We start from the raw sequence: 13,152 nt of genomic DNA, 5'->3' as shown, positions 1-13,152 counted from the left end.
CTTCCCGTATCGCGTCTTACGTAATAGGATGATTTAAAAATCATATTTGCAATGCAACCGCAATTTGTAGTTACACGTTTTCTTATTGCAAAACGTAAATGTCTCTTTGGATAAAGGTGTCAGCCAAATCAATGACTATTTATGACTTTTACCTAATTATATGACAGAATTGACGCTTGGGTTTCATACCAAATCGTTATTACACTTTACGACTATATCTCATCAGCCCCAAATAATAATAACATTCTTTTATAGGAATGGAATGGAATAATAATTCATATTACATTGTAAATTGGCTGTTTAGTGATATATTGAGCAGAGGTGCAACGTGTTGTTGCAGGAATCAATTCAAAGCACTTGGATGAGAAAGCCTTCCAAATATCTGAGATGTTAACACCAAATAAGGTGCAAAATGACAATAACTGTGCGGGACAAGAGCACCAGAAGGTGCCTGCGACCAGGTCTTCTGTGGTGTGGTGCAGGGCCGATTGTGTTATCAAGGCCAAATCTCAAATCACTAAATCTTTAGGGGCAGTCTGAACAGGAAATAATGTAACATCATTAAAGATTTATACAACCACTGAGGCTATATCAACAGATCCCACAACAGCTCCATATTTTTAATGTGTTGAAAGAAACTAGGTTTACAGTACTAAAAAAGCCTAAAAATGAATCAAAGGCTAGAACTGTAGAAAGCAGACATGGAAATATTATTAATGCATTTACTTTTGTCCTTCTGAATAGGAATTTGAATAAGACTTTGAAATTTAAAACAATATAAAACAATACAATTTGAAGACTTAAATGTTATAGAGATTATACTGAATTTAATTTGGATACTGCTTATAAAAAAGTAGCAGAAAGGAACTTTCTCTAATAGTGATCTAGCCAAATAGCCTTGTCTTGGAGATGAAAAAATGCTGTTTGATAAGGCACCTCTCTGTTAATTTGATTCACGTGCTTTGGTATATTTTGTATGCATGTCTGACTCACTGCAACAAAAACAGGAACACAAGTTTATTGCATTTATTTTTAAATAAACACATTCATCTAAAAATAATAGAAAATTGTACAAAGTTATATACTGTATATACAGTAAATGCTATAAAACAGAAATATTTTGCATAATGGTTACCATGAATAAGTTACTAGCAGGCAGAGGTTTAAATAAATAGAAATGACAGAAGGAATCGCAGCATAACAGATTTAAAATATAATATCGCAAACAATTCACTGACACAAGCTACCATGGAAAATACAATAAGTTTTGCAACATGCTAAAATATAAAATTATGTCGATTCTGTCTATAACTACTGTACATCAAAACACAGTTTGGAAAAGATTAAGCACTTAAGTTTTGTACCTGCAATACAAGAATGACTTCAATCTTAGTAGTTCTGCTAATACTGGTGATACTTCTGCTGCTAAAGGTACTGTAGCAGTGGTATTAGCAGAAATACTAATACAAATGGATAATCTCCTCCACAAAACAGCACTAGAACACTTGTAGTTCCTTTACTGTTCTGAATCGAGGCATTACAAAAACATCTGTACAAAACAGACAAAAGTAACACAAAACAGAACACAGTGTGACATTTCGTTAAGCACAGAAATCGTGCAATGTCTGGACTTGTAAATCCAGACATACTGTAATATGCTAGTTATTAGAAGAGTGCTAAGTTTAATTGTTGGCTAATTTTAACTATTGGTACCGATCCAAGCTGAACTCAACAAGGCAAGGCAAAAGGGAAATAAAATCAAGAAGCAGGTGTTGAAACCTAAACATAGTCAACATGAAAGGCATAAAATGCAAAGCCTGTATAGTCAATTATTTTGCATAAAATAGTTAAAATGACATGTCCAATATGCAGAGTCTAGGGAAGATTATTTTCTGCTCCTTATCACATTGTAATTATTGTGCCAGAGCCAATCCCTGGTGCCCTCCACCAGCTACCATAAGACTACATATGTAAATGCCGCCCAAATTATTTCTGCTTTCATAGTTTTGCTTCACATTACCTTACATGCAAAGGCACCCGATAAACTTGGCATCACCTTTCATTAAGTGCCATTTGAAGAGATAATTACCATATTCTCATAACACAGTCCACTGTAGCGCCCATCCTCGCTGGGGTATTCTTCCCTGATCTTCCACACACTGCAGCTTGGGACAACAGCGAAGGTCCCTGTATGTATTCTTCCGAAACGCCACTCAATGTAGAGGCTATAGGCGCAGTGTCTCAGATGGCCATGGCAGTGGGCCCGGGGGAGCTCCAGCAGGGGCTCTCTGTACAGCAGCACTGACTCCAGAGTGTGTCTGTCGAGGACAAGCCTGGGGAACACTGGTGAGGTGGTGATGCACTGGCCCTTGCTTCGCCGACAGCACAGCTGCTCCTGCAGGGTGGGCATGGGCTGACAGCGCCCACACTGGCACCAGGTTGGGGCGCTTCTCTCCCTGCCCTTGGGTGGCTGTATCTCTTGTATCTCGGTGTCAGCATTGCGGCTGGGGTTCTGCAGCAAATTCACCAACACCCGCGTTCTTCCAATGCTGTGCTCTGACTGCAGAGAAACAATATTCTCAGGTGCATTAAAGAAAAGGTTTGAAAAAGGGTGTTTGTTTAGATAAAAATAATTCTTTTTAATTATAAAAAAGATAATATGTTATCGTTCCACAACATGAAGAACACAGCTCCTATGTGTACTCTCTTCCGTGCCCAAACACCTGATAGGTTTCTGTTTTTTAAATAAGGAATCCAAATGTTGAAGATACACATTGATGCTATAGATCACTCCATCCGCCCCTGCTATTTTATCAATTTTCTTTTACAATCTTAGAGAGATGCATTGGTGACATTGGCTGACTGGGGTGAGAGCCATTTGGTCTCCACGCAGAAGACTGCTGTCTAATCAGATTAACCAACCTGTGGTAACATAAATCAACCCAACAGACATCACCCCCCTCTAGAAAGGAGCTCTGATCCACAGCAGCTATCCTGGAGACTGGATGAGGATGATGAGAATGGATCTCATAGATGAGGGACAATTAAATACTTAAGAAGCTACCTGTATAGTAGATTCCCCCCGACCATTGACACACACAACAATATTCTGACATCTGTTTCCCCTGCTTCATCAGCATACAATGTAAAAAGCTCTAGGCTTGCAATGAATGAAATGAATGACACTTTAGCCAATAATAAAGTTTTTTAAAGACATGTGGCACTAACCTTTCGATGCTGGATGGAGCTAGGTTTAGTCTCTTGTAAGCTCTTTTTCAGTGGCCTTTTTACCACTATTATCTTGTCTTCATCCACAAATGAGATGCACAGTGGAATCTTGAGTGGACAAGAATCAGACACAACAAGAAATCTACCACAGGACACTACCACAGACACAACCCGTTCTTATGCATCCATTTACGTTCAAGTATTTAATAAAATAAATGCAAGTTTTTAAAAAGACCTCCACTGTACCTGATTCAGTTCTTCAACAGTCTCATATTTTTTCTCAGAATAGTTATTTTTCGTGGCCCTTGCACAGCAACGAGGGTACAAATACGTTGTGATGAACCAGTCGATAAATACCGTCGTCTGTATTAAAGGCACAGCATTAATACTGTTAAGATAGGGTCATATTGATTTCTTCTAGCACAGAAACAACATAAGCACTGTTGTTGTATTGGAATTTGGAATAATACTCACCAGTGCATAGTAGGAGAGCGTTGATCCAATGTATATAATGAGCTGTATTATACTGAATCTGCCAGCCTCACATAAGATTGATAGAAAACAAAACAAAATGTTAGGTAACCCCAAGGGCTTCCCAGTGTGCACATTTGTGATAAAGATTAATCTCTGTGCTGCATGAAAGTACAAGACGATTAGCAGGGATCTATATCCAAAAATCAAATAATATGCTAAGTGCAGATTCCCTCTTCAAATAAATTCTCATGAGATTATAATGACAGTAATGAAGTACTGAAAATGTTATAATGGTGCATTCTTCAACAGCTCTTTCAGAAACACCAGGTCTTTTCAAATTGTTTTCATACAGATATGCAGACAGAAGAAGTAGATTTGGATTCTTTTGCAGACTTATAAATGAGCATCCATTAACGTAAACATACATGACATCAGGCTGGAGGTAAAGAGTGGAATTAAATACATACTGAACTTACATAATATTTCCCACTAATACATTATGAGCATGACAAAGAAAAGGTGTACAGTATGCCTGACCTGTGAAATGGGGTGACATTACAGCTTTAATACATTCTGAAGCTTTTGTGTGGGTATATGCAATATGTGTACAATATACTGTACAGTATGTATATAAAATTGTTATTTACCTTCCCAAAAACCATTACATCAAATCTGATACCAAAAGCTTTGAATAGCATGCGCTCCTCAATGCCATTATTCATGTTGTATCTTGCAAACCTTTAAAGAAAGAAATGTGAATTAGTTTTTTATAATCATCTTAAAAGATCAAATGGTCGTTCTATGAAGATAGATCTGTTCACAAATCTATCAGCAGGGTCATTCTGTGTAGATTAATGTTTTCATGAACCTAAGTAGCTCGTGGGACAATATCGTACGCCAGTTTTTCTAATGTTAACCAAATGGATAGTTCAGATCTCACTGGATAGACTGCTACAAATTCTACCATCTATAATAGGTGGACTGACTCAATTCATCAGGGAAAATGAGCTCAGTGAAGCACTTAATACAGGTGTTTGAACAGGGGGACATGAACACAGGACGTTAAAAGGTCCAGACCATTCCTACATGCTGACACCTATGATGTCAAAGAGTTTGGCTTTTATAAGTATCTCTGCATTCAGCAGAAACCTTCTATAAAGAGGTAAAAGAACATTTGAAATTTCCATTTTGGTTGTTGGTTTACAGTATGCCTGCACTCTTTTACTGTGTTATTGTACTGCTTAGGAAACAGAAATGTACAGCACACATTCAAAATAGGTCAGACCTGATGTTGAGTTTTCAGTAATAACGGGACATTTTCCTCATTGCAAAGGTGATTAATTATATGGGATTATACAGCAAATACGTGGGATTTTCCTTTCTAAAGAGTTGTTTTGCTTATTGATACAGAGAAAAGTCAAGACACTTTCAGAATTTGCCGTCATTATTGATGTAGAAATGTGAATGAAATGCATGGGCTCCTCGTTCTTTAGGTCAGTGTCCCCATTTCCAAGTGAACTGCCCAAACCCTCACCTGAAGTTCAGCCCAGGATACAAGGTTTTGTTGCTCTCTTTTTCATCCAGCCTACGGAAGGAGTACTCTGGGAGACACTTGTGAAAGAATCGATCCAGGTTACAGTGCCAGTTAATCTGTATTCCTATCACTCCCCCCTGTAACACACAAGTTGTCCAGACACTCATGGTCCCACCTTTATTTAATGTTTACATAGAATTATCACAATTATCATTATGAGCATCACTTGTTACCACAACTCACAGGAAGTGCCTGAGGGGGTCAGGTGTTTCCAGTGATAAAACAGAAATTCTGTGAATGTACTTCCATTCATTTAAAACATTTCCTAGAGGTTCTCAGAGGTATCATAACTACCTCCATTTCCTTTTCCAGTTCCATATATTATTAGATTACATGCAGATCAATCCAATTTAACTCGCAAGTGTTTCTTGCATTTCTTTCATCTGAACTTGCTGGAACTGGACATGCACCACAGAGAGGTAACAGGCAAGTGGCACAATGAGAAGTGCAAATTTATGTGCATGGGAATATGGATTTTGAGAACCCTCACCTATAAATGATTCTAATAAGAATTATACTAACATGCATATTTCAAATTTCTGTTCCACAAGAGAGTTTCTACATTACTCCTACCAGCAGTAGGAGTGATTTAACATGTCATTTCCCTACATTGAGGGTGAACTGTTGGAGTTGTCTAAGTGGCATCTCTGGTTACAGAAAAGAGAACGAAGAACAAACCTCTACAGCCATTTGTGAGAAGTTCTCTCTAGCTTCATGTACTATGTCTCCTAAGCGAAATATTGGGCAGAGGGGATCCATTCGTCTGCTGAATATACAGCTCTTCAAATATGTGTCATTCATGTGCGGCAAGATGTTCCTCCTGTGGAAGCAGCAAACTTCTATGAGGGGTCTGTCGGATTTGCTTTTTGTGCTGTCATTTGAAATCGCTGTAAGATGAAGCATGGAGGAGCCTTACTTGATGTAGTTAAAGGCAGGAAACCTGATGTTGTTCTTAATGAGGACGGTGAAGTTTTCAGCCGATTCCAAAAGCGCAGGCCTGAAAATGAAAAAAAAAATAGCTTTTACTTATCTCCTCTGTTCATTCATCACAGCTAGGTCATTCCAGTGCTAAGGGTCTAAAGTTTCTTCATTCTTTTCCTTTTCTTCATTCTTGTTTTTTTTATTTGGAATTGAAGGTATCTTTGTTATACGCGCACTTGGTTTGGAAATTACCAGTAAGTTTGCCGTAAGACTCAGGCTTTTGGGCAACAACATCTGTACCTGCTCTGGAGAGACGGAAAGACCACTGCCAAGATGTACTCTAGTGACATTCATCGCCAGAGCGCTCATATTCTGATCTACTGCAGGACCTAACAGGTACTGGAGAAGTAGCACCTCTCCCTCCGATCTCACAGCAACCCTGCAGGCACCTGCTAAACTGCATGTATTGGTTTCCTAAGTACTGTGCATCGTTGCAAATTTACAGACACAGCTCTAAGGCTTGATTGTGACTCTCCAAGACCTGTCCAGTCCTAAACATGCTCAACATACAGGATTAGTTCATTGCTAAAACATGATTTTGTATAAAAGTAGTGTTTGTGTTGTGCTGGTCAGCAATATTGTTAGGGTGTGGCTTGCAAAATAACACCTTTTGTATTCCACATTTTTTAGGAAAAAGACAGCAGAAGCTTATTCTTGTAGTAACTGACTGAATACAAGACTGAATAAGTAGCATGTGATTCTGCCCTCTGTTCTTTATGCGCTTTTGTAAGATGGAAGGAAAGATGACAGTTTATCATTTGACCAGCAAATCTAATACAGTAAAAAAACATTTTGTAACCTAGATACATGAGTTTCTTCCTTACAAATCATTTTCTGAAACCTAAAAGGGAAGTACCCCAAAATGCAAACTGTCCAAAAATATGGAAAAACAGAAGTGAATCAGAACAGAGAGCTGGGTTTAAGACTGACACAGGCAGTACTGAAAAGGAAATAATGTTCTGTCTCCTTGCTACAGCTAAGGGATTGGGGGAGTGTTTCAGAAATTCTTAAAAAATGTAGATGATCTGAAAAATAAAAAAGATACTCTAATCAGAAATCTAGTTTTAACACTCAAAGCGCTTTACACCACCGGTGTGCAGCCCCACATGGATGTGTCCAGGAAAAGTGCTATATAAGTGTAAGCAATAATTATTATTATTATTATTGTGTGACCTTTACCTTTTAAACACACTAGCTTCTATACACCTCCTCACATATATGTTTATATTATATATAGAACATATACTGTGTAAATATATATGTCTGAACAAGCTCTCTAGGTGCAATGTTATTATCCATAGCACATACTTGGGAGGTTTGTTCTTGCTCTCAATGGGACACCAAGCAACTACTTGACAAGTTTTGCGCGTCGTATCATATTTCACACATGATCCTGTCTGGACACCTGTAAACAGCAATCACACATTAAAAATATCAATAAAAATAAGGTATGAAGAATAACAGTAAGCTGCATGTACAAATTAATTCCCACAAATTCTTTTAATTTTATGGAATGTGTTATTATAAAATAATTTGCTATTATAATATATAATACTATATATTTAATATTAACGTATTACTAGAAGTGATTTAAGGTTTCAAAAGTAGAACAGTCTAGTACTGTACATTAATTTAATTTTGTCTTAATTCATAATCAGGGCAAACAACCAGATAATGATAGATGAGCTGAGCATGACATCATTAAACATCATACATTCCGCATTGCTGTGGTGATGACTCAAGCAGACCTCTGTATCTGTGAAAACATTTCTTACGCTTCACATCAGAATGCAGAAAAGAAAGTCTATCATACAGTACCATGGCTATGTTGGTCTGAATATCCCTTTGTACAATCTTGGTCTCGGTAGCATATTTTTCCAGAACCTGGCACCTGGGAAAAATTCAAAAAAGGCATGTCCTATCTATACCATCACTCTGCATTCATTTCTTACTGATCAGTAATACCTGGGAATTTAAATTGCAACATTAAAGTGTTACCCACATTCCAGCACTTTGTTAATTTAACATATTCAAGTTCTGCAAACCACAAGCAATACTTCAGTTAATCATGGAAATCAAAAGACAAACAGTACATGAATATATGTAGTATTTGAAGACAGCGATTTCTTCCTTCTTAAAAAGGAACTGTTACCTCTGCACACTTCCCTTGTCGTTGCTTATTTGTAACAATGGCATTGGTCATCACAAAAAAGGAGCTCTTCCCCTGAAAATACAGGATGTTATTTGCAGCAGGGGATGATTATCAAAATATCACTCTGGTATAGCAGATCTTATTGTTTGTACCTGTGTTTTCAGCCTTACGTTTCAATGAAGCACCGGTCTGCTCATGCAGGAGAACTTGGTTACCTGTGATAGCCCACTGTAATCTGCAGCATCCCATAATATCTCCCCGACATCGGTAATGTTGGTCACTGCCACCCCTTTCACTTTTGCGGTCACAGAACTGACGACCAGATCATATTCCTGGTACTCTTTATTCCAGAAGAGCATTATACTGGAGGGGTGAAAAAGAAACATTACTGCTCATCACCAACCCAAACCCACAATGTTTTGTTTTGAACAAGTGCTGGCTTTTAAGTTCCGTGCTTTTGTCCATGCAAGGATTAAAAACCTCACACAGCACATGTGAGCCGGTACAGTTCCTGCTGTAGACGGTTAATACCCGTGCCTTACTAAAAACCCCCCGTCTCCATCAAATATTCATCTCCTGAACCTCCGTGCCCCTGAAGACTAGGCACTGAATTCAGAAAAAAGAGGGAATTAATCGTTTTAGTTTACAGCAGGATATGTGTATTCGTTTTATATTCCAGTTGAAGAACAACCAACGTGTTTGTGGAAAACGGTTTGATTTGTAAAACACACGAAAAACTACTCACGCTTTTTTTTAACCTCTGCTTCAAATTCGTCTCCACAGCTAGAACCTAATTGCGAAAATGCCTCAACACGGTTTATACAGTACATATACAGTAGTGTAGGTTATAGCGCTTTAAACTCCCTAATAATAAGAAACCACCCAATAATTCAAAACTTTATAAACTGTTCAGTTTATAGGATGAATGCAGTTAAAGAACACAGTTTTACTCGAGCACGTAGGAGTGTTAGTCTCTTGCGCACACTGGAGAGGAGCGAAAAACATACTGTGCTTACCAGATAAATCCTAGGATCAAGCCGTTAATACTCCATTTAAGAGATCCAATTGGAATGCTTTTAATTCTGACCAGTTTATTGGTCTCGTATTCGCAGAAGTTCAGCAGGGAGCAAGGCATGGTAATGCTCTTGACTCGCCTGAAGGCAGCTCTGCTAAGCCCTCTCACTGCAGCTGAACCTGTCCCAAGTCACATGACTGAAGGAGGCGCAGAAGTGTCTCTTCTGTACCAGTCGGTCCGCTGTTCATTGTTGGGACTGTGAGTGTAGTCTGGCGTCATCCAGTGTAACCAGTAACGTTATGCAGATTTTTTTTTTATTCACACAGCATATGAATGTATGTTTAATGGTTTTGAAGTCTGGATTCTGAAAGGAAACCACAAAGCCAACAACAAATCAATTTAAAATTTCACCTTTGGGATCAGTTAGATGTAATACATTGTGTTTTTCATTTGTTTTCCGCAACAAGTGATTAAATTCGCAACAAAACAGACTCGCACTACAGTCCCTCAATATGTTATCTCATTTGGCCCACACGAACCCGGGACAGAACATTTGACTTGTTTTGATACTGGTGCACATTTTTGTCCACTGTTGGTTTGGTTTTTAAAGACTGGACATTTGCTTTACAGTTGCGACGCTGTAGAATCCACAGCGGACGGGACTGAGTGGAAAAGATGCGTTCACACTATGTTCGCTGCAGACAGGCAGGATAGCTGGGCTCGGATCACTGCCCACGCCGAGCCGCACAACGGGCTCTTTCACCAAGAGGCATATTTAGAATTGTCCGATTTCTGCGTCACAGAAAAGAAATGTCAATGGTAATTAAAAATGCTCCTGCCACAGCGCTGCTCTTTATTCCAATTTTAGTACAAAATGCTGTAGCGTTTTAGGATCTTTACGCACCTGCAGAATGCCCCAGTTCACTGGGAAAATTTTAAAAAGATGTCGTAGCAGAATAATTCCCTAAAGAAGACATAAGGACAGATTTGATCGGATTTAATTTAAGTAACCATACAGTTTTGGTTGGATGTGGTTTGGATGGGTAGGATGAGTCGAGAAGGGCACTGAAATCATAACTCCCAATGTATGAATTAACTACTGTAACTGTTCGTCCGTGATTTTGTTCTCATTTTACTATATTATTTCTCTGTCAGCCCGCACTGACACCTGAAAGTGGTTGAAAAAGCCTGTTTCACAATGGACTTGATAAAGCACTCATCTTCTTTCATCTCTCACATTGACATGTCATATAGTTTTAGATCCTGTTTCCTCGAGTACTGTTCTGCCCCGAGCATTTTGTTGTTTCTGCAATACTGGAATTTTCCACTGGATGGCAGTAAAGTCTTACGTTTCTAATTGGATGTTTGGGGGTATTGCAATGATCTGAGACGATGACAAGCAATTGGGTACCTTTAACAAGAGGTGTGCATGCAATATACGTGTAATGACAGCTGAACTGAAGTATTTCACCGGTGATTTTTTGCATGCAGCTGCAAAGTGTTTTTCTAATCTTAGAAATTCCATTGTCCAGGTATGAAAGCTTCTGATTGAAGCCTTTCTTAATAAATTGCTGAAACAGTGAACATAGCTAACTTTGATGTGTTAATTTGCATATGCAAATGTACCAATAATTAAAGGAAATTTAGTGGAACAATAGAACAGAGTACTTGGAAGTAGCCAAGGGCTGCTGCTGTTTTTAAGGTAATATTGGGATGGAGACTGTGGGGAGTGACAGTGATTGAACAGCAGAAAATGTGTGATGTTTTATACACACACACCTACAAAGCGAGTGAAGACAGAGAGTCTGATTTTCCCTGTGGGCACTCCATGGTCAGATCGCTCATCTCTTCGATTTTGAATGGTGTAAGCAGTTTGTCAGCAGATAAACAAAACTATTCATCACCTATTAACGGATTTATATTAGTTTTTGAACTAACTAAGGAAGGTTCATGGAAGAAAATAAATGTGGTTGCAGGAGGGATGGGGTAATTTGGTTCCTCTTGCTCAGTGTAAATACCCTTAGTAATCCCAGAAGTCCTCCTCAGACTCCTCTTGAAGCCTCCGTTGACAAAGCGCTGACAGGTCCAGAGACCTTGAAGTCACTTTCATTTTCCTTTGCCATTCTCAGGGAGGGTCCAAGAGAATACAGATTGTGAAAAGACTTCTCACAAAGGGATATAGGATAAGATCATTATTGGCCATAAACAATTTCTTGTATTAGGAAGTTGTCTTTTCACAGACCCCAGCTTGCTCTCCATGAGACACACAGACAGGGAGAGACAGGGAGAGAAGCTGATTGCTCAGGGGCCCAACAGAATAGGATTCCTCTGCCAGCCACGGGATATGAACCAGCAACCTTCCAGCTACAGGCGCAGATCCTCAGCCAAAGAGCCACCGCTCCACCCCAGCAATATGAAGCAATGTGGTCAATGGCAGTCTGCCTACGTTATTTTTGGCCAATACTGCCCAAACAATAGGCTGCTGTCCGCAGGTGTGCTGAGGAAAGGTCTCAGATGTGCTCTGGAACCAGAAGACATAGGGTCTTTTTGGCACTGAACCAAATATTAAAGTTACATTCACTGAATCAAGTTAGAAGCTCCAATTGTAGTCCATATTTCAGATGTTGAGTATTTTAAAATAAATTGGTCTGCAAAAGGTTTGGGGAATTAAAAGTGTCCCCTGTGCTGAAAAAGTCTGAAAAGTACCTCTCTAGTAATTCGGTTCCTCTTGCTCAGTGTAAATACCCTTAGTAATCCCAGAAGTCCTCCTCAGACTCCTCTTGAAGCCTCCGTTGACAAAGCGCTGACAGGTCCAGAGACCTTGAAGTCACTTTCATTTTCCTTTGCCATTCTCAGGGAGGGTCCAAGAGAATACAGATTGTGAAAAGACTTCTCACAAAGGGATATAGGATAAGATCATTATTGGCCATAAACAAAGTACCTCTCTAGCAAACATAATTCCTATTACTGCTGGACCTGGTTGGGGCTGTTGTCACACAGTTGGCCCTTTCACTGGGACAGTTCTTTCAATGGGTAAACTGTCATAAGGCATATTTTCTCCCATTTGTATCAGAAGACTGGGAAGTTTTGTTTATCAAACCCTCCCCAACAGTAAGGTTCAACAGGGCATGGAAAAGTATGAATAGAAACACATGCGTTGCAAAAGACATGTGGATGGATTCGTAAAACCAGTCAAGATGTTTCAGTGCACAAACCCGCGTGCATCACTCATGCAAGTGATTTAAAAGCAAACAAAGACATTCCTGTAGTTGAAATAGTGGGACAGGGAAGAGGACTCATCACATAGTAGTTTTCCCACAGTGGGAGAACAACTGCAATGTGAGTCTGAGCACAGAGGTTTAGAGAACAGCTGTTATTTGGATTTTTTTCCAATTAGTTCTTGGAATCTTTTTTAGGGAGTCCGATGAATTCTGAATTTAGGCCAAATAAGCTCCTCCTCTGTACTGAGTTTCAACCCATATTACTCTGTTTTAGATCCTGATGTGAAAAATCATGGGTTTATTAACCTGTTTATGTTTCATAAAGCCCTACAGGTACAACTTTGTTATCTTCAGTTATTAACCTAATACAGTAACTCCCTTGCTGTATTCAAACAATCGTTATCTGCAATTATAACAACACAAAGCAGTTGCACTGCAGTTCATCTGATGGAGAAGAGGAAGGAGTTGTTTCAGCAAAGACAAAATA

The 13,152-nt window shown here is 39.0% G+C and overlaps 1 protein-coding gene across 2 annotated transcripts; it reads right to left on the bottom strand.

Moving 5' to 3' along the window:
- Nucleotides 1–1,012: 1,012 nt before the first annotated feature.
- p2rx7 (purinergic receptor P2X, ligand-gated ion channel, 7) lies at nucleotides 1,013–9,616 on the bottom strand. Of its 2 annotated transcripts, XM_088936112.1 has the most exons (13): nucleotides 9,446–9,616; nucleotides 8,645–8,792; nucleotides 8,430–8,501; nucleotides 8,096–8,168; nucleotides 7,586–7,682; nucleotides 6,213–6,293; nucleotides 5,975–6,116; nucleotides 5,237–5,373; nucleotides 4,350–4,440; nucleotides 3,703–3,768; nucleotides 3,475–3,591; nucleotides 3,229–3,336; nucleotides 1,013–2,560 (listed from the first exon to the last, which is right to left on the bottom strand). In XM_088936112.1, exons 1-13 carry the CDS (start codon nucleotides 9,562–9,564, stop codon nucleotides 2,063–2,065), a joined length of 1,749 nt encoding a protein of 582 aa, XP_088792238.1. In that variant the 5' UTR covers nucleotides 9,565–9,616; the 3' UTR covers nucleotides 1,013–2,062. The 2 variants fall into 2 exon arrangements, with proteins under 2 accessions (XP_088792238.1, XP_088792239.1); XM_088936113.1 differs by lacking the exons at nucleotides 8,645–8,792; nucleotides 9,446–9,616 and adding an exon at nucleotides 8,582–8,640.
- Nucleotides 9,617–13,152: the final 3,536 nt, after the last annotated feature.

This window comes from Atractosteus spatula, chromosome 17, assembly GCF_055471065.1.
Source record: "Atractosteus spatula isolate fAtrSpa1 chromosome 17, fAtrSpa1.hap1, whole genome shotgun sequence".
Lineage (NCBI taxonomy): Eukaryota > Metazoa > Chordata > Actinopteri > Semionotiformes > Lepisosteidae > Atractosteus > Atractosteus spatula.
The sequence above is the reverse complement of the archived record's forward strand: the minus strand, read 5'-3'. Positions and strand labels throughout refer to the sequence as shown.